This window comes from Rhipicephalus sanguineus, chromosome 2, assembly GCF_013339695.2.
Source record: "Rhipicephalus sanguineus isolate Rsan-2018 chromosome 2, BIME_Rsan_1.4, whole genome shotgun sequence".
Lineage (NCBI taxonomy): Eukaryota > Metazoa > Arthropoda > Arachnida > Ixodida > Ixodidae > Rhipicephalus > Rhipicephalus sanguineus.
The window spans coordinates 202,530,311-202,548,438 of record NC_051177.1 but is presented as its reverse complement, the minus strand read 5'-3'; the positions used below and the strand labels follow the sequence as shown (position 1 = coordinate 202,548,438).

The window sequence follows — 18,128 nt, the reverse complement described above, 5'->3', positions numbered from 1 at the left end:
CGACACAGATTCTCGTCCCACTTGGCACTCCTGCTGGCTTTTCACCTTACATAACTGGATTTTCCCGTAGGGCGAAGGCGAAACCTGTTTCTCTGCACTCAAATAGAAAGCGTCTCCCAGCCGAGGAAGCAACTCCTCTCGTTCGATCCGAGAAGGCTGCCGGCGGCGAGGAAGCCTCATACCGTACGCCAGCCCATGCCCACAGCCGTGGCGAAGGGTTGTTGCCTGGGAACAGGTTTCTCGCACAGCCAGCACTTGCGTGCAGCAGCGCTCGCCCGGCAGAGGCCACCGGTTCGTTCCCTTGCTCAGGGTGACACTGTAACGGCGTACTTGGCCTTTCCCACCATACCCAACCAGATCTCACGTGCACATCCGCCGGGGAATTGTTTTGGCACCGGGTGAAAAACCGAGAATATGCAAAATACGCCTCGACGAGTTCTCATTCCTGTGATAAGCCGCGCAATGAGATTCAGTCAGGCTCGTTTCTTGGCGAGCGCACTGGGACGTCTCTACTTTGCGGCGAGTCAGACATTCTTAGTTCGCATTTCTTTGCACCTTAAGCTATAATTGCAATGCTCTAACGTGATCATTCAATTATTGTGCAAGATTCTTGCAGGTATATTTATCTCGCATGTACGTGATTACCAGCTTAAACGCTTCTTTTGACCGTTCTTACAGAACACGAAGAATTTCAAATTGTGATTGCTACAAAGAATTGCAATCCAAATGGCGAGGCGTTTCTTCAATAAACGTACAATTGCAAAGCGCGACAAACTCTTTCGCCCTCTGTGTACTTACGATCGCGCTTACGACTGCCAGGGGTCACTGCTAAGAAATCTCGTCGGTCTTAATTATCAAAGAAGCCTTGCCAAGACGACGCTCTACACTTTGGCGCAAGGCTCGATCCTAAATCTCGCGGACGTTTTTTGACACCCCCAGCCGTGTGCGCTGCGCCCTGCCTTTCTTTCAATCGCAAAAGCCTCGACGAAACATTTTCAGCTTATTTACTCTACGCCTGTGAACTTATCTGTATGCTCCTGTAATCACTGGGCATATACACCATGAGCATTTAGAGTAATAAACTAGACAATCCAGCCAGCCTCAGATGAACAGATTTACTATAGTCAACATCATGTTATCTCATTCCAACACACCCCCCTCAGCGACAATTTTTTCTGCTGTCCAGTCTTCGCCAGCGCGTCTGTTTGCACTTGCGGCTGAGGACGTACTGCCCTCAACTCAACGTCCCGCCAATGTGGTCGAGTCGACCTTCAGTCTACGCATACTTAGCCTTCCATAAGAGCGTCTGGGTGGCCAGCGATCTCGGCCTGTAGGACGGTCTGGACGTTGTCCGGGCGTCGGCCACTCGGCCGGTTCTAGCTGGCGCAGCGAAGCCTCTTGAAACCGGAACGCATCGCAATGGTCCTAATGTGTTCGCTCCATTGTTTCAACGTTTCGTTCTCGCTAATCTCGATGCCCTCTTTCTCCTCCTCTCCTGCCGTCTCAGCCTGTTAGGCCCGCCCGTCTCGATTTCTCACATGTGGGCTCTGTCCAGAATGACGCATTGCAGCCGATTCGAGTGCGAGAAGTTGGTACGAACAATAATAATGTACCGCTTCTGCATACAATTGGCAATATATTTTTTTTATGTCCCCCTTGGTCTAAACAACTTTCTCTGACATCGAACAGTAACGGCACTCTTGCTAATGTTGCATCATCACTGCTTCGTAAGCTCCCCCTCTAGAAATTTTATTCTGCAGAGTAAACTTTAGGTCCGCTTGGTATATTTGACATAATGGGTTACTCCTTGCCGCGGTTAAAGAATACTGATGACACCTGTCTTCAAAAAACTGAACTAGAACGTGAGAGCTTAGAAGCAGCGTCACTAACAAACGGACGACCTGCTATGCGTGGCAGCGGTTATTAAACAAAGAAGCGAGTTTCATGGGCTGCCCCAGCTAAGTCTTATCATCATATGCATGTCTGTCTTTATGACTTTCCTGCAAGTTGCGCGCTGTCAACAGCCTACACATGCTTCCCAAATATTGCATTTCGTAACGACTTCATGCGCGCGTTGATTGGAAAATTTGTTTCGTTGATCGCTTCAGATTCTCCCGGGGCACTTTCAGGAGCCGTCCTGCTGAAGCGAAGTGGTTCCAATAAATATTCACTCTGCAGTGGCACTGGTACAGTCCGCCTTGTCTTCCTTCGCCTCGCGTACTGCGCTTCATCGTTATTAAATTAATGAAGGCTAAATGTTAGGTGCTTATGGAAACGAAAAAGCGTGCGAGAAGGCAGGGACTCAGGGACATACACACACACGAGCGCTGCTCGTGGGTGTGTTCGTTTCAATATGCATCAAAGCTTACTAGCCCACCAACAAGCTTTAACAATGTTAAGTGCTGCACCATACTACGGCTGCACCCGACTCGTGCCGGGGCTCGTTTCGAGGCAGGAAGTACTCAATGCACGCAGTTCCGCCTCGAATCGATGCCTAGGCCACTAAACTCGCAAGAATAGCCTCCGCATTCACAAGGCGTCAGTTCTGTTTACACCACTACCGACCCTTGATGTAGCAAAATCGTGACTAACTACTATGGTCCTGCTATGGTCTCAGTAGAGACTGGCAGTATTGCAAATAAATAAATAAATAAACTAATACCTGAATTACCGAGAAATCGACTTGCTCGTATCATCGTGGTTTCTCTCAGTGGCGCAGTTGTTTTTATTATTATTCTTATTATTAAGGTTCTAAGGCACACTTCTTGCTGCCTTTCATAAACATCACCGAGAAATGCATCGTCAGGAATCGATTTCTCTCTACCTCATTGCTACCATGAATGTTCAACAGAGATGTTTTTATAAGGGTGAAAGTGGCAAACGAATGTTGACAATGCGCTAATGCACCCTTAACAACGACAACTAACACGGTGGCCCGCAGTACGTCAAGAAGTGACCAATAAATTAGAAATTAGCTTTGACTGACGGTTACCGCAACGTATCTTCGCCAAAATAACTGTGCGTGAGCTTGAAGTCCAGTCGTTTTAGTCGTACATAGCGAGAAGAAAAAAAAAGCGCGCAAGTTGCAGAAAAAGCACTGAGTAAGTTTTACGCGCGCGCGGTCGCAAATTTAGGGGACCCGGTCCGAGAGGGGGCGTGCACCACCTCGTCGTCGGCAGTATCGCGAGAAAGCGTTGCGACTCTTCTCGAAGCGCTTTCGCTGGCCGTACCGGCGAGGACGTTGCCTCTCGTCTAGCTGACGTGAGAGCGCGCGCGGCCAATGGCGGCTGCCCCAGAAACGCGCCGGGAAAGGGGGGCCCGTGTGCCAAGTAGGACCTATATAAGCCAGGCCGCCTGTCGGGGCCGGGCTTCTGCACTGCCGACACCATGGGGACACATACGGTGCGGCTCATCGGCGTCTTCCTCCTCACCCTCGTCTCTACACACGGTAGGCAATAACCCACCCGTACCTCAAACCCGTGGTTCGGGGTTCGAGCCCTGCGACCCCATCCGCCGCCTGCGAACTCCCTATCGGTCATCCACCTACCTGCCCGATGAAGGCAAAGCCACCTTTCAGCACGTGCCCAACGCTTCCCGCCACAGGCCAGTCGTCGCCTGTGGTATCTGCGTAAAGCCGACCTGAGCCTGAGCCGTGGCCTTGTTGAGGGCTTTGCCTTCATCGGACATCATGTGGACTTCAAATCGCGTTCATCTGCAGCGTTTGCATTGGTGTTAAGCTGACCAGCTGGTCCGACCCTTCCTGTTCAGCCTAAGCCTTATGGATTTACATTTTCGGAATAGCGTCCCAGCTTCGGCCGGTAACAGCGTTCTGTATGCCCTAACTTAGCTTGACGTTGAGTTCAGGCCATCCGATCGATCTTACTGCACGTGCCCAAAGCCTACCTGCTGGCGCCTAGATAAATCGCTTGAGCTAAAACCCACGTTATCCTGGGCCTGCTATGTGTCCCACTATTAAATTGACCATACGCATGTCGGGAAGTTACTGCAGCAACTAGCTCTTGCGCGACTGTGATCTTATGGTCGAATCCGTCCTTCACATGGTCAAAATTTAAGTGAGCGTATGTGTAACTCAAGCCACAAACTTCTGGTTCTTTCAGTGGCACTGGACCTCATACTTTCAAACAACATGTCAGAAAATGGCTTCATTCCTAGCATGAGTGAAAATAATGCGCTTACCGTATTGTCATGAAATTCATGTACTACTTCGCAATCCTTTGGGGAGGCTGCTATCCACGTTTGCATTGATAATAGGAAGTCAGTGAATGCAATGATAGGTGCTTGCGTTACGCCGATGCTGAACTCCTTGTGGAGAGTTTGAGCATTTGTATTAAGTGCATGACGCTGCACCTACGTAAACCGCTGCATTGTGTCGGTCAGATGTTCACTAGAATTGCAACCAAGCGCCGTGTGCGTCGATCCTCCCATCAGGTGCCTGGGCCACCTCCATAGTGAAACGGCAAATCTCTACGGACATCGAGAATGACGCCGAGCTCTGCAAGGGCCGCTCACCCTCGGAATACTTCCGTCTCACGGCGGACGAAGACTGCCGTGACGTGGTTCGGTGTTCCGTCCAGGGTCTGCTGGCACTGCGGTGTCCATCTGGCCTCGCCTTCGACATCGAGAAACAGACTTGCGACTGGAAAGCCAATGTCAAGAACTGCGAACAGCTTGAGAGTAAGTCCTTGCAATTCCTCTGCTCGTTGTCTCTTCCCAGTACAGCTGCCTGCCGTTGCATTGCTCATATGTTCTCACTTCCGGGCAACTGTAAAGGTAGAAATAGTAGCTTTCGGTCAGAAGACCTTCTAATCATGTTATGAAAAACAAAACGAAATTCAGCTGTATTGAGTCTACAGGGTTTGTTAAGTACGAGTTCCTGGTGTAGAAGTGGTGAAAGGTCTTTTAACGTGAAATGTCTCTGAAGCCTTGCGTGTGTAGCCTTACGCGTGTGACTGACAGCACATTAAGTATATTCATGTATGCTGCTTTGTTCTCGACAGACGTCGTTTTCCTCCGCATTGTGAGTTATGATATACACCTGAGCAGAAGTTTTCTTGCAATGTACTCATTGCGTGAATACAATCGACACACAATTATAATAGTTGGCGCTTCTTTACGCCCGAAACTTCATATAAAATTTCGTCCAAGTAAATATTGTGGTTATTCAAATATTCTCTTAAAATGTAAATAATGAAATATTACGCAAGGTCATTCAGACAAAGCGCGATACCTTTTCCGAGCAACTAATAGAACTTCTGTTTCTCTCACGCAATAGTAACACCGAGTATAACATGCATAGTAACGCATAGTTACGGACCTCGGTACTAATGTCAACTAAATACAAACATTTATTCATATGGCAGGTATTTCGATTAACAGCGAGCAATAAGCTATAGCTTATCACGCTGACCTGTCCTCGTGAACAGTTTCGTTCCTGCCTAGCGCCCTGTCATCGTGTGTCACTTCAGATCTAAAGTCCTAATTCTATGTGAGATGAAATTTCAATTCATTTGTGATGTCATTATTGCAACTGTAAAATAGATATTGCCTATTTTCATCTTCCTTGAACTAATATGTTCACGAGGGAAACGGTCAAGCCTGCATGATTCTCTCAGTACGCATTACAGTGCCATTCGTTCTATCCTTCAAAATCATTCCATTAAGACTGGCTAGGTAGCATCTCTTTAAATCAGTGTTTATTGCATGTCATGAAGATTTACAGTACATAGTATGCCCCCTCAATGTTTGCTGTCTCACGCCCGTGCAGAGCCTCGGCTAGTAGCCCCTCTCTTGGCGACAGACGAGCCAATCTGTGAAACCGGCAAGTTGGCCTGCGGAAATGGCGACTGTATTGCCAAGGAGATGTTCTGTAACGGCAACCCCGACTGCAGTGACGGTTCGGACGAGAACGCCTGCACTGTCGACAAGGACCCGAACCGGGCACCCCCCTGCGACCAGAACCAGTGCGTGCTGCCTGACTGTTTCTGCTCAGCCGACGGCACTCAGATCCCGGGTCGCCTGGAGCCAAACGTGGTGCCGCAAATGATCACCATCACCTTCGACGACGCCATCAACAACAACAACATCGACATCTACGAAAAGATCTTCAAGGAGGGCCGCAACAACCCGAACGGCTGCCAAATCAAGGCCACCTTCTTCGTTTCCCACAAGTACACCAACTACTCCGCTGTGCAGGAGCTCCACCGTCGGGGACACGAAATGGCTGCGCACTCAATCACGTGAGGGAAACCGTTCTGCATGCCTTCTTGCTTGTCCACTTCCTTTAGCCTCGATGTCTGGAATCCGGCGACTTAAAGAAAGCCGGGGCAATTTAGAATCAGCGCGGCGCCCCGCCGAGGTCGCGAAAATGCTTTGTGAGGGACGCGCTCAGGGGGTCACTGCAACAGCATCAGATCATGAGCAAAGAGGATTCATATCTCTAAATGCAGCTTTCTGTTTCTAATGGAGGTGAAAGTGACCTCTTCGTTACACCGTTTTCGTTTTCGCGTATTCTTTCACCTACTCTCGGCACAGATTGCGCTTGACACGCAATTCTTTATTGCGCAAAAGAAAAAAAGTCGTCGCCGTAGTTGCGCGGTCGTGCAGTTACAAAGCAAGAGAACAGGCGGCCCTTCCTTGCAGCCTCTTATCTCGCTCTCTATCGAAAGCGCCGCGTGGTTCTGCTCGGCCGCTGTCCTTGTTGGGCCTGTTACAAACTTGTTCTGCGCCGACAGGTGCGTGACCGCTTTGCTGATGGCGCCTTGACTCTCCCTTCTTGCTCCCTCTGCGCGCACAGGCACAAGCACGAGGAGAAGTACTGGTCCGAGGCCAGCACCGAGACCTGGGCCAAGGAGATGGCTGGGGTGCGTCTCATCATGGAGCGCTTCGCCAACATCACTGACAATTCGATCGTGGGAGTGCGCGCCCCCTACCTCAGGGTGGGCGGCAACAGCCAGTTCTTCATGATGGAAGAGCAGGCATTCCTGTACGACTCAACCATCGCAGCTCCACTGAGCAACCCTCCTCTGTGGCCTTACACCCTCTATTTCCGCATGCCCCACAAGTGCCACGGTAACGGCCAGAACTGTCCCAGCCGATCTCACGCCGTCTGGGAAATGGTCATGAACGAGCTGGACCGGAGAGACGACCCAACTTTCGACGAAGAGCTGGCCGGTTGTGCCATGGTGGATTCTTGCAGCAACATCATCTCGGGCGAGCAATTCTACAACTTCCTTAACCACAACCTGGACAGGCATTACAAGACCAACCGCGCGCCTCTCGGACTCTACTTCCACGCCGGTTGGCTGAAACTGAACCCCGAGTACTTAGATGCATTCATTCAATGGATCGACGAGACTCTGGACAAGAACGACGTGTTCTTCGTGACCATGACTCAGGTGCTGCAGTGGATGCAGCAGCCTACAGAGCTGTCGGCCATCAGGGACTTCGCGCCCTGGAAGGAGAAGTGTGATGTCAAGGGCCAGGCCTACTGCAGCCTGCCCAACGCCTGCCCGCTGACAACTAGGGAACTGCCCGGTGAGACGATCCGTCTGCACACGTGTGTCGAGTGTCCGCAGAACTACCCGTGGCTTGAGGACCCGACGGGAGACTACTTCGCCTTCCGCAAGTAGAAACCGTTGTGTTCGTCATCGCCTTCCGTGCCCGCGGGGCAGGCGGTGGCGGCATCTTCTTCGGGACCGGTCTGGCCTCGCCGCCTGGACCGGTGCCCAAGGACGCCGGCGGCCACGTGGATCCCAATCAACCGGCCGCAGGTGCCGTTACGCCGTCCCCTCTCGGACTGTCTCTGCTAGCTCACCGCCGCCAGCTGGACTGCTTGCCGCAAAGTGTCCCGTTGCTTGCGCGCTCCGGCCGGCAGAAAACGGGCGCGCCCGCGACAAGTGTGTGATTCCGAATAAAAAACGCCCCTCCTCCGTCGCCGTCACCAGTCACGCAGAACTGATGCAGTGCGCAGCGCCAGTAGTGTGTCCGGCCACGCGTGACCTCGCGGTTGCCGCTGTGTGCCGAGAGACCGTCGCCTTGACGCGGCGCCTTCCTACTTTCTGGTCTCGAACGCCTGAAAAGCATGCTTGGGTCGGCGTCAATAAAGAAGTGATTTTCCCGTTCGTTCCTGCTTTTCCTGTGCCTTCAAGTGCATACTGAACCAAGCGTTTGTCCGAACGTACCCGTTTAGATTTAGCAAATTAAAACCGTTAAATATCCGCACCTAACCCGACCGAGTGGCAATACTTTCCGACAACTTGACGGCTAACAGCTCTTCATTCCGTAGAGACGTTACGTGCCGAAACGATGATATAGCACACTTCAATGGGAGCTGAGCATTTGTAGCCTGGACTGAATCATCACTTCAAATTCCTATATCTCCGAACGCACTTGTTCCTTCTCAGCAATTTTAGTAACACACGTGATGCTTTCGCTTGCCTTTATTGAGCTCATAGACATATACGAAACACTAAACAACTTACGTATCTGTTGTAATCAACTATGGCAAGGGTCGTACAGTACTGGCTCATGCACCTTTATACAGGAACTTTCGAGGTTTTAAGCTGATATATCGTCCACGATCTCCCGTGACATTGGAACATAATCGGGGTGAAAGCCTATACACGCAAAATGACAACGAAAAGGCAGGTTAAGGCAGAGTTATATCAGTTTTTCGCTGAATTTCCTTGTGTAAAAAACGATAGGTGTAAAAAGAGAACATTATGCCTGCCTTGCATTACTCCCGTTCGTGAGCTGAAATTTCCTCGCATAATTATTCGCACCCTACAAGGAAGAAGGCAGGAAGGGAAGGCATAGACCAGATGTCGCTATATTACGTAGTTCGGCAGCGCCATATATCAAGCACGTAGTTCTACACTTTAAGCGCACTGATTCGGCCGTTCATTAACATGAGGGGTGCCCTGCTTTGAAAACCTCGATGCAGGCCGCACGAGCATTAACAGGCGCCCTACTGTACGATTGCCCAGAGGTCCTTGTCCCTGGAGCAATCATTAGCAATGCCTCGGGCACGCATAGTTCGCCATGCACGCACCAAGCAATCGTCGCGGTCACTCTCTGGAGCCGCCATTGACGCCTCGTCGGAATCCCGACCTGGCACCGAACGCAAATGAGGCACCGATAGGCCCTCATTTGCGGCGCGTGTTCCTCGACGCCGGCGTAACGGGTTGAGCTCGGCCCGCATCGGCTGACTCGCCGCCTCGCGCTCGGGTGCGTCTTCGTCTACGCTTCGCGGCTAAGACGAGCGCCCGAGGAAAACTTCGTACGCCCATGCCGACGTCAGTCTATCGCCGGTGTTTTCTGTGCAGCGCCGCACGTGCTGCCGCAGCGGTCGCATTTTCAGCGGAGGACGTTCCGCAACGTGTGCGGTTCGGCTAAACAGCTGGCATTTTCCTGAAGCTCGATGTAGCAAACAAGATGTACGCATGAGTGGGGCGACAACGGTTCAACAGGAAGGCCAAGCTGGTTCATGGTGACAATGCTTATTGATAACTCGAAACAAATGTGTCTGCAGGTGGAAACGGTGTATCACATAGCTACCAACTTTGAGGAGCAAGTATAGATTAGACCTGAGTGCAGTCTAGGCTGCACATTCTTCTAGAAAGCTGAAACTTCGCTAAACCAAAGGACACGTCTAACTAAAATGGTATGTTTGCTATAGTATACTTTCCTTGTCATCCGAAGATAAACCTGCCACAACAGTGCATATCTATATAAAAATGTAATCGCTAAGCTTCTCTCTCATACCGGTATGTCCTTGACCAGCAAACTCAGACAAGTTACAACTTTATTCATTGTCCTATTGCAGTAGATTACGTTCGAAAACGAAGTCAGTTTGAAGAAGTCCTATCGTTACGATAATTATAACGATAGTCACACGTATTTGGAACGCACTCGATCACTGCTGATTACATTCGGGTCATATGGTTATTTTTTGTCAAAGTTAGACGCTATGGAACCCTGTACACCGTGAATATAATATATTGGTTTCATTTGTGCGTCGCTCAATGTGTGCCACAGTAACCAATGCGCACGAATCATCCTGTAAGGAGAGACGGAAGAGCTGAGCTCTGCAAACCCGTCATCAGGCGATCGATCAGCGACCGTTTCATTGTCCTTATTCAGCGTCCATCGCGAAACGAAAGCGAGCTCGGATTCGATCAGCTGCCCTGGTGTACTACGCTCGCCTGCTGCAGCGTACGGTACGGACGTCACGAACGAATGCCCGTGCATCCAGCTCCGCTGCACGCAACTTGTAGGAGACAGCCGACAGGGCTGGTCTAGTTAATGGCGAACTCGGCGGCGGCCGCCGCGGAGAAACCGGTCGGCGTCTCGGCGATTTCTCTCCGCCCGAACGTCGTCGTCGGTGCCGCCAGCGCCCGCTGGCCTCATTGACTGCGGCGATGGGAGCGGGCGCACGCTGACGAGACGAAGCCGAGCGCTACCATTTGCGGCCTCGGTCGTCAGAAAAGTGCTCACTACACGGACAACGCGGTTAAGTACTGCTCTCTGAAGAGATAAAAGAGAAACGAGAAAAAATTGCACGTGACTTGCGGTGCCACTTGCTCGTTTTCGCTCAGCTGCCCGAGTTTCTTTCTGGTATGTTTCTCCTTCTAAACCAAGCAGGCGTGCTTATTGTATCACAACGCTATAGGTATGAGTGACTGTTGCTCAGCGCAGATTATAGCTTGTAGGCATACATAGTGAGCACAAGACACAGACACAGCGCGGAAGGGCACAAATGGACAACGGAAAAGCTCTTATCCCGTCTTCATTTCTTTCCTTCGTCTACTTAAGCACTTACTTTGTCAAGAATATACATGCAAATGCTAGGTCATCAGCAAGCATTTAGTCAAGTAAACTGGGTGTGCCAGCAATCCACTATGTGAAAACAAAAGAAGTTATTTCTTTCGGTTGAGATGAAACTGCACGAAATGTATAATACTACGCGCAAGATATTGAAATATGTGATACATGTGTTTCTTTCATTCCACCGAAGGCACTTTTTCCCGATGCACTTTTCGCCCGAAGGCGCTTTTAGGGGCGAAGCTCCTTAAAGCGGCACCCGTTCGTCCCCGTCGTACTGCGTAACCAGTCTTAACGCTAGTACCAGATCTTGACCTCCAAGGTGGTGCCGGTGGGAGATTTCTCCTGTGCGTTGTTGAACAATAAAAAATTCGCAGCGTGCGCGTTAACTAAAAGCCGAATTCTTCTGTCTCTCATTCCCCATTAGCAGCCATTGGCATGTTCCAGTAGGAAACGTTAGTAGAAGTAGAAGTGTAAGTGTTAGCTAAAAGCCGACTTCTTCTGTCTCTCATTCCCATCAGCAGCCATTCTTTACCTCCAAGGTAGTGCCTGCTGAGATTTCTCCTGTGCGTGATTAAACAATAAAAATTTTGTTCAAAACGCCGTTGATTGATGAAATAAACCAAGGAAAGACGCCAGATGTTTTCTAAAAGCAAAACGAAAAGACGCCGGATGTTTCTAAAGCAAAACGAAAAGACGCCAGCTGCTTAACGAAAGACGCCAGATGTTTCTCCTCTCCTACGGTCCCCCCCTCCCCTTATCTTGCCTCGCGGCGCAGCGGCGCCGACGCAGGCAGCGTCGCGAGGCAGCGTCGCGGCAGCGTCTTGATTGAAAAAAACCGACCGCTCGCGCTGCACAACCATTCACAGACCAACCCGTATATATGGGCACTGGATTTGGCCTCCAAGGTAGCGCGTGTCTGCGATTTCTCCTGTGCGTGATTAAAGAATGAAAATTCGCAGCGTACATGTAAAATTAAAGTGAGCTGCAAGTCGTCATAAATCTAATCGAACCTTTAGTATAAACTCCACAGCTTCTCCCACTCATCATCATTCACTCCGTGGATATGCTGTGATTTTTTTCGTCTCGGCTTCAATTTAGCAACTTCGACATAAGTCCTCAAGTCAATAGCTAATAGTTATTTGCGGCATCACTTGCACTATCGCCCTGTACACTGCAATCTGTTGTGCATGTAACGCCCGAACTTTTATTTCAAGCATGTAATTCACGTATTTAAGCGTTATTCTTACGCGGCACTGGATGTATACATAACAATACTGGAACATTGCTTCCAGAAAGAATTACATCGAAGAGGAGTGGACGAAGGGCAATTAGCGGCGGTTCATTATGGTAGATAGCACTGTCCTTTACAGCATCTAGCGCACAACGCGAGACAAGGACCGAGTGACAACCGACGAAGACAGGCGCTAACTTCCAACATGTTTATGTGGGAAGAAAAAAAAACATGGCTTTTGCCTACAAGTCGTCTTAGGTAGTTTTATTTATTTATTTATTTATTTATTTATTTTATTTTTACACACGTCCACCCCGTTTGTGCTACTGAAAGAGCGGGGATTATATACATCGGACATAAAGTGCAGATGAAAAGTCTCTACAGGGCAATGCAGGAACACCTCCTGGTGAGGAGGTGTTCGCTCTTCGCAGCTTTCAGGAGCAGGTGGATCGTCTAAAGAACGCAACCTTTCCTATATCGGTAATAAAAATCACCTTCCAGCGCCTCATCAAACAGATAAAACGTATCGATGCACGCAGCCAGAACACGAATCAAAATGATAAAATGGTTGGTATGCCATACGTACACGCGCTCTCACATCGGCTTAAGAAGACTGCCCAGCGATTTGGGCTGAAGGTGGTTTTCTCTGCTAGTAACAAGCTAGGCAGACTATGTTCAATGGTCGGCAACAGGCTTGACAATGTCGGGACGCGCGGTTGCTCTATTAACCACAAAGTTAGGTTTGTGTCGTGCAGGGCCAACGTCGTCTATTGCATCCCTCTGTCGTGTGGTCGTGCCTACGTCGGCCAGACAGGCCGATGTTTGAACATACGTCTAAGAGAGCATCAGTCTTCCTTGCAGGGGAGACCCCTAACGCACTTGGCCATGCACTGCGCTGAGTGCCGGTGCGAAGCGCAATTCCCCGCGACGGAGATCTTGTTTAAACACCACGATCGCCCGACACGAGAACTTGCTGAAGCTTTTCATATTAACACGAGGGCATCTACGTGCGTTAGTTATCCTTCTTTAGCCATATCGGAGAGGGAAGTGATGCTACTCAAGGAAAGGGGGTAGCCTGTTGGGGGGAGGGGGGTTGAAGGCGGTGTGTTTTTGTTCTGATTTTTGCCTTTTGCCTTGCCCACGATGCGCATGCGCGGGAATTAGTCGAGCGTCAAGTTTAGATATATTTTCTGTTCGAAGCAATAAAGCTTTTAGTTGTGAGTAAGCGCTTGTGGTGTTCACTTTCTTGTCTTCGTCTTTTTTTGCGCTACTATTACACCATTATGAATCAGTACCAACTAGCTTGCCTTTCCGTTTTGCTTCCTTTTGCGCGACATGCATCAGTTTATTTTAAAATTCGAGAGCATTCCTTTGGCTACAGTTCACTTACTTGGCATGAGTATGTATCTCGGCACGATTGCATGACCGCAAAAAAAAAAAATTCAGAAAAAGAAAATGTAGCGCCTACGAAGAATCAAGCATGCTCCAGCAGCGTTGTAATCAAGCACTTATGATCGGTCATACTGCAGCTGAGAAAGGGGCGATGGCTACGCGCGGCAGTAAAATGGGGAAAAAATTGCCAGGCCTGCGCTGAACGCGCCGCACAGTCACAGCGAAAGCTGAAAGAGCGGCCTTTCTAAAGCCCTTTGTAAACCCCCTTGGGGCAACTAATGCGACAACACGAGCAAGGTGCCCACTGCGCCATAAATCATCGTAATTTTAGATGGAAGTATCTTATGGCGGAGTTCAATCCTGTGGTGGTGGTGGTGGTGGTGGTGTTGGTGGTGGTGGTGTGTGGCGTGACCACCCTTACTGCGCAATCGTATACCCTCTCCCCTTTCACCTCTCCCATTTCCCCCTCTCCACTTTTCATCTCCCCTTTCCCTCTCCCCTCTCCACTTCCCCTCTCCAGTCCCCCTTTCCACTCTTCCTCTGAAACGCGGGCTAGACATGCCGAAATTGTCTCCTGCGCAACGCCGCGATGAGCACCAGCGCATGCGCGTCCCCTCCCCCTCTCTCTCCTCTCCTACGCTGCCCCCCTTCGCATGCAGCCTGCCGACTGCGTTCCCCGCTCGCCCTGCGAGAATTAACGGCCAGGCTAGAGGGAAGACAAGACGCGCGTAGCGTTTCTCTTCGCGTTCCACGACGCGAGGTCGGTAGCATGCCCAAAGAATGCCAACGGAACGCGATCGTGCAAGTGCACCGGCTTCGCATCGCCTCATGGTCCCCTTTAGCGGAAAATGGTGTAATTTTTTTGTGAAGTACTGCAGCAGCCCCTATGCCAGCTATTATTCTTCATTCTGCGGAGAAGCGTGGTACCCTCTAAACATATGTAAGGCATTATGTGCACTTTGTTGATGCTGTGTATGATGACGATGAAGAATTATGGCTGAGCCCTTTCTAATGGGTTGGAAGCATTCAACGACCCTCTTGCGCCATTCGCATTGTGTGACGCCTGGTTGTTATTTTACTCTTCTACCACGCTATAATATATATGTGAACGCGATTCCTCGCGCGACAGGAGGGTCTTTTTGCCAAGGAGCTTCAAGCACAGGCGTGGCTTTGTGGTATAATACTCGACTACCGCGCAGATGGCCGGTGTTCAAATTCCATCCGATCCTGGATATTCTTTTTTAGACGCGAAGCAGCTTTTGCTCGGGGTTGTGTCCGTCCCTTGGCGACCGTCCGCTTTCTACCACCTAGCATAGCCATCTGCAACATACTGAGGGCGCGCTTGCGCCAAGGAGAAGTCTTCTTCCTCTCGTTCTTCGACCGCCTTGATGATGGTACGTGCAGAGAACTTTAGGGGCCCGGGCTGCCGTATGCTGTCCTAGCTTGCAGTAACGCAGACAAAACCATGTGTGCTGGCATGCGCTAGCGCGTTCGGGCCTGTGTAAGGGGCTGGGTAAGACGCTGTGGCCTCTCCTCCTTACACTCTCTCAGGTGATAGCGTCGGGGAACGTCGGGGAACTGATGGCGTCGGGGAATCACGTGATGGCGTCGGGGAACGAGATTCTGCAGATGCGCGATAAACCCGCGTGGCGTGCTCCAACAAGAGTTCGGGACGAGTAACAGCAACAGCAACTACAGTGAATTCATCGTGTGCTCCACTTGCAAGGACGCGTTAACATTGGGCAAGGTGCCCCTGATGGATCGAACTTTAAGTCGACCCATGCGCTGCTTCGGATCCCCACATGGTTCTCTTTAGTGGGAGATGGTGTAATTTTTCTTATTTCGCGCGATAGCGGTTACGCACCCCGGCGGCGGTGGCAACTACGGCACCAAAAGCGGCTGCTGTTGTGATCTCATAACAGCTTTCGCTGTAAAACACTGCCACTGCAATCTCGGTTAGCAAATGAATGAAGGCGTGGACGCTTTGTGGCGCTCTGTTCGATCGGCTACAATAGAAGTTATATAAAGTGTGTAAAGCGTTTGAATGCCATCGCATAAATTGAATCATCGAATATGGGGCCTGCCAGAATTTATTCTCTTCATTACACCACCGTGTGTTTCAGTCAGTAAATACAATGAACTAACCCGAATCAAGGCTCATTTAATTAAAGAGCCTTTGTTCTTGTGTCACCCACGCAGGAACGTGTACACTGCACTCAGTGATGGCATGGTAGCATACGCAACCTGCGTTTGCTCGTCGTCGTAAAATTATCCCAAACATTTATTTTGTAGAAACTGTACAGAAACTGGCAATCTGCAAAATGAAGCACAGAAACTTAGCCTAATGGTTGCGCAATCATTATGGTGAAGATCGGCTCCGCTTAATATCTCTGCCACTGTGCACCGCTCGTTAAAAGCACCATTTGCGTCGTCTGCGTCATGTGGCGCATGATTTGCATTCCCCACAGATTGCTACTGATGGGTGCTTAAATTGCAAGATCCGAAGCATCATCGTTTTCTATATCCGGGGCCGGTCTGAGGAGCGCAGCACGTGCAGCTACTGAAAAACAGCAGCGATATGTACTGCCAAGATCGAGCTGCTGATGTTGTGAAACATATCTTGGCGCACGCACTTTTCCTGCAACTCGTGCCCTATTTCAGAATCTGAGCTTGGACAACATATTCACACTGAAAAACTGTAATAGATCAAAACGGCATGAGCCCCACTTCGAAGGACTTATTCTTTTTTTTTTTTCGTGCAAAATGGAAAGATTCGGGCAGTTGCATATTCCTGGGCAAGGACATGCATATTCAGTACGCTGTTGCCCGCATTACTTTTCACCGGTTATTATTCATTTCACACAACTTTCGGAGCACTATGCATTAGGCTGTTCAGAAGAACGTTCTGGAATGACTACTTGGGCATCGTGTTGGGTAAGGCATGTCTGCCACAGAGCACTGACTGGGAGGCACGGTGTAATTTTTTACTGATTATAATTAAGAAATATGTTTCTTTAATAGCTTGTCATAGCAATCTTGACAAATTTTGTTGAACATTCTGAAGAAAAAAATAACGGCTTACACTTTACCGTTTGTTACATGAGAAACTGTCAGAAATACACGACTTGCGAATGAACACTTCGGTATTGACATTTGCGCGCAGACACCGGGGTGTATGAATGTCAATGAAACCCATCTAGTACAATCTCTTTCAGCTCAGTCCTGTTTTCTCTGACTCGTTGCTCGCATGACTTGATCAAAGTAAAAAAGCTTTAGCTTAAGGACATTTTATTTCTAAACAAACTCTGGGCTCATTTGTTTTCTGGCCGAGAACTACCCTAGCCAATGTTCATGACGATATTGTGTCGAATTAAAACCACGCGCTCTTTGGGAACGCAAAACAGACCGCTTTTATTGCGATAGCAATTATATGGACACTCTCGGCGGGTTTTTTTCCTTTGCCGTCACCGTCGCGGTCATGTCCCGAATATGTATGAGTATATATATATATATATATATATATATATATATATATATATATATATATATATATATATATATATATATAAGCCAGAAAGAAAAATAATCAAAAGAAAAAAACATTTCCGAAGGGCGCTACCGGGATTTGAACCTGCGACCCCTTGCTCCACAACGCACCGCGTTGAACACTTGGAATACGAACGGCGAGATCTTTATATAAACAATTTACCGCTGGTGGTGCGCAGAGCTCGTAGGTGCTCCAGCGTGTGCAGTATCGCCCGCGAGATTGCCCGAAGGGCACGCTTTAAAGAAACGCTCCAAGATTTTGCTTCAGTTTGAAAACTGCCCTTGAGACGCGCTCTAGAAAGTGGCCCATTTCTGTACGCACTCGCGATGTGGAACACCAGGGAAACAATGCGTCGAACGCCACCGCGCGGCAGGAGACGCGGAGTGGAAAAAATAACTAAGAGCGCTGAGTTGTAGCGCGCTGCTCAAGCACGAAGTAACAGCTATGGCGGTTGTTTGTTTGCGCTCGTCCCGTGTATACCTGTGCGTTCTTTTCGAGCGTCCTTCGTTGTTTTGAGCAGCGCGCTGCCAGTGTCGAGCTGTGACCGTTGTTAGCTTGCGCTCATTCTGCGTGCTCTTTTCGTGCGTCCTTTGCACTTGTGCGGTGTGCTGCAAGCATCGAGCTGCTTGCCGTTCTTCGCGTGACATTCTAATTTGTTGCTATCGCATTCATTGCTTCGCCCTAGCGGCGAAACTGATTTTTTCCAGTACTTTGGACATCTAAGGCATCTGGGTAGTTACCTAGACTTCTTAGGCAACATACAACGCAACATGCATTCATTTTCTGCCCTATACCCTTTCGTGGCGGTCTCATCATTCCTTGGTTACAGGATACGACGTTACAGGTAAGCTTTTATCATTTCTTCATGTATTCTTAAGCAATATGCCACTGTAAATAAGAATTGGGATGTACGTTCAGCCATGAAATGATCGCGAGGCGTGCCTCGAGAAAAAATGTCAGCGGAAGCCATGCATCGACGTTTCTCGCAATAACTGTGTACAGTATTTGAGCCCATTCGAAGTGCGTGTGTTTGAAACGAACGAGGAGAACTCACAGGACACTTCAAACTCCCCGTTGAGGAAGTATTTTTAAAGTATTTAACTGCACCCACAT

General features: G+C 49.4%; 1 protein-coding gene across 1 annotated transcript; it reads left to right on the top strand.

Moving 5' to 3' along the window:
* The first annotated feature begins 3,299 nt into the window (after positions 1 to 3,299).
* Positions 3,300 to 8,141, top strand: LOC119384003 (chitin deacetylase 1). The gene is made up of 4 exons (XM_037652274.2): positions 3,300 to 3,448; positions 4,450 to 4,695; positions 5,786 to 6,257; positions 6,815 to 8,141. The coding sequence occupies exons 1-4, from the start codon at positions 3,388 to 3,390 to the stop codon at positions 7,647 to 7,649; spliced, it is 1,614 nt and encodes a 537-aa protein (XP_037508202.1). The 5' UTR covers positions 3,300 to 3,387; the 3' UTR covers positions 7,650 to 8,141.
* Positions 8,142 to 18,128: the final 9,987 nt, after the last annotated feature.

Coding starts and splice junctions, on each gene's coding strand:
- LOC119384003 (XM_037652274.2), top strand. CDS start 3,388: ATGGGGACACATACGGTGCGGCTCATCGGCGTCTTCCTCCTCACCCTC. Junction 3,449..4,449: donor CACCCTCGTCTCTACACACG/GTAGGCAATAAC, acceptor TCCTCCCATCAG/GTGCCTGGGCCACCTCCATA. Junction 6,258..6,814: donor ATGGCTGCGCACTCAATCAC/GTGAGGGAAACC, acceptor CTGCGCGCACAG/GCACAAGCACGAGGAGAAGT.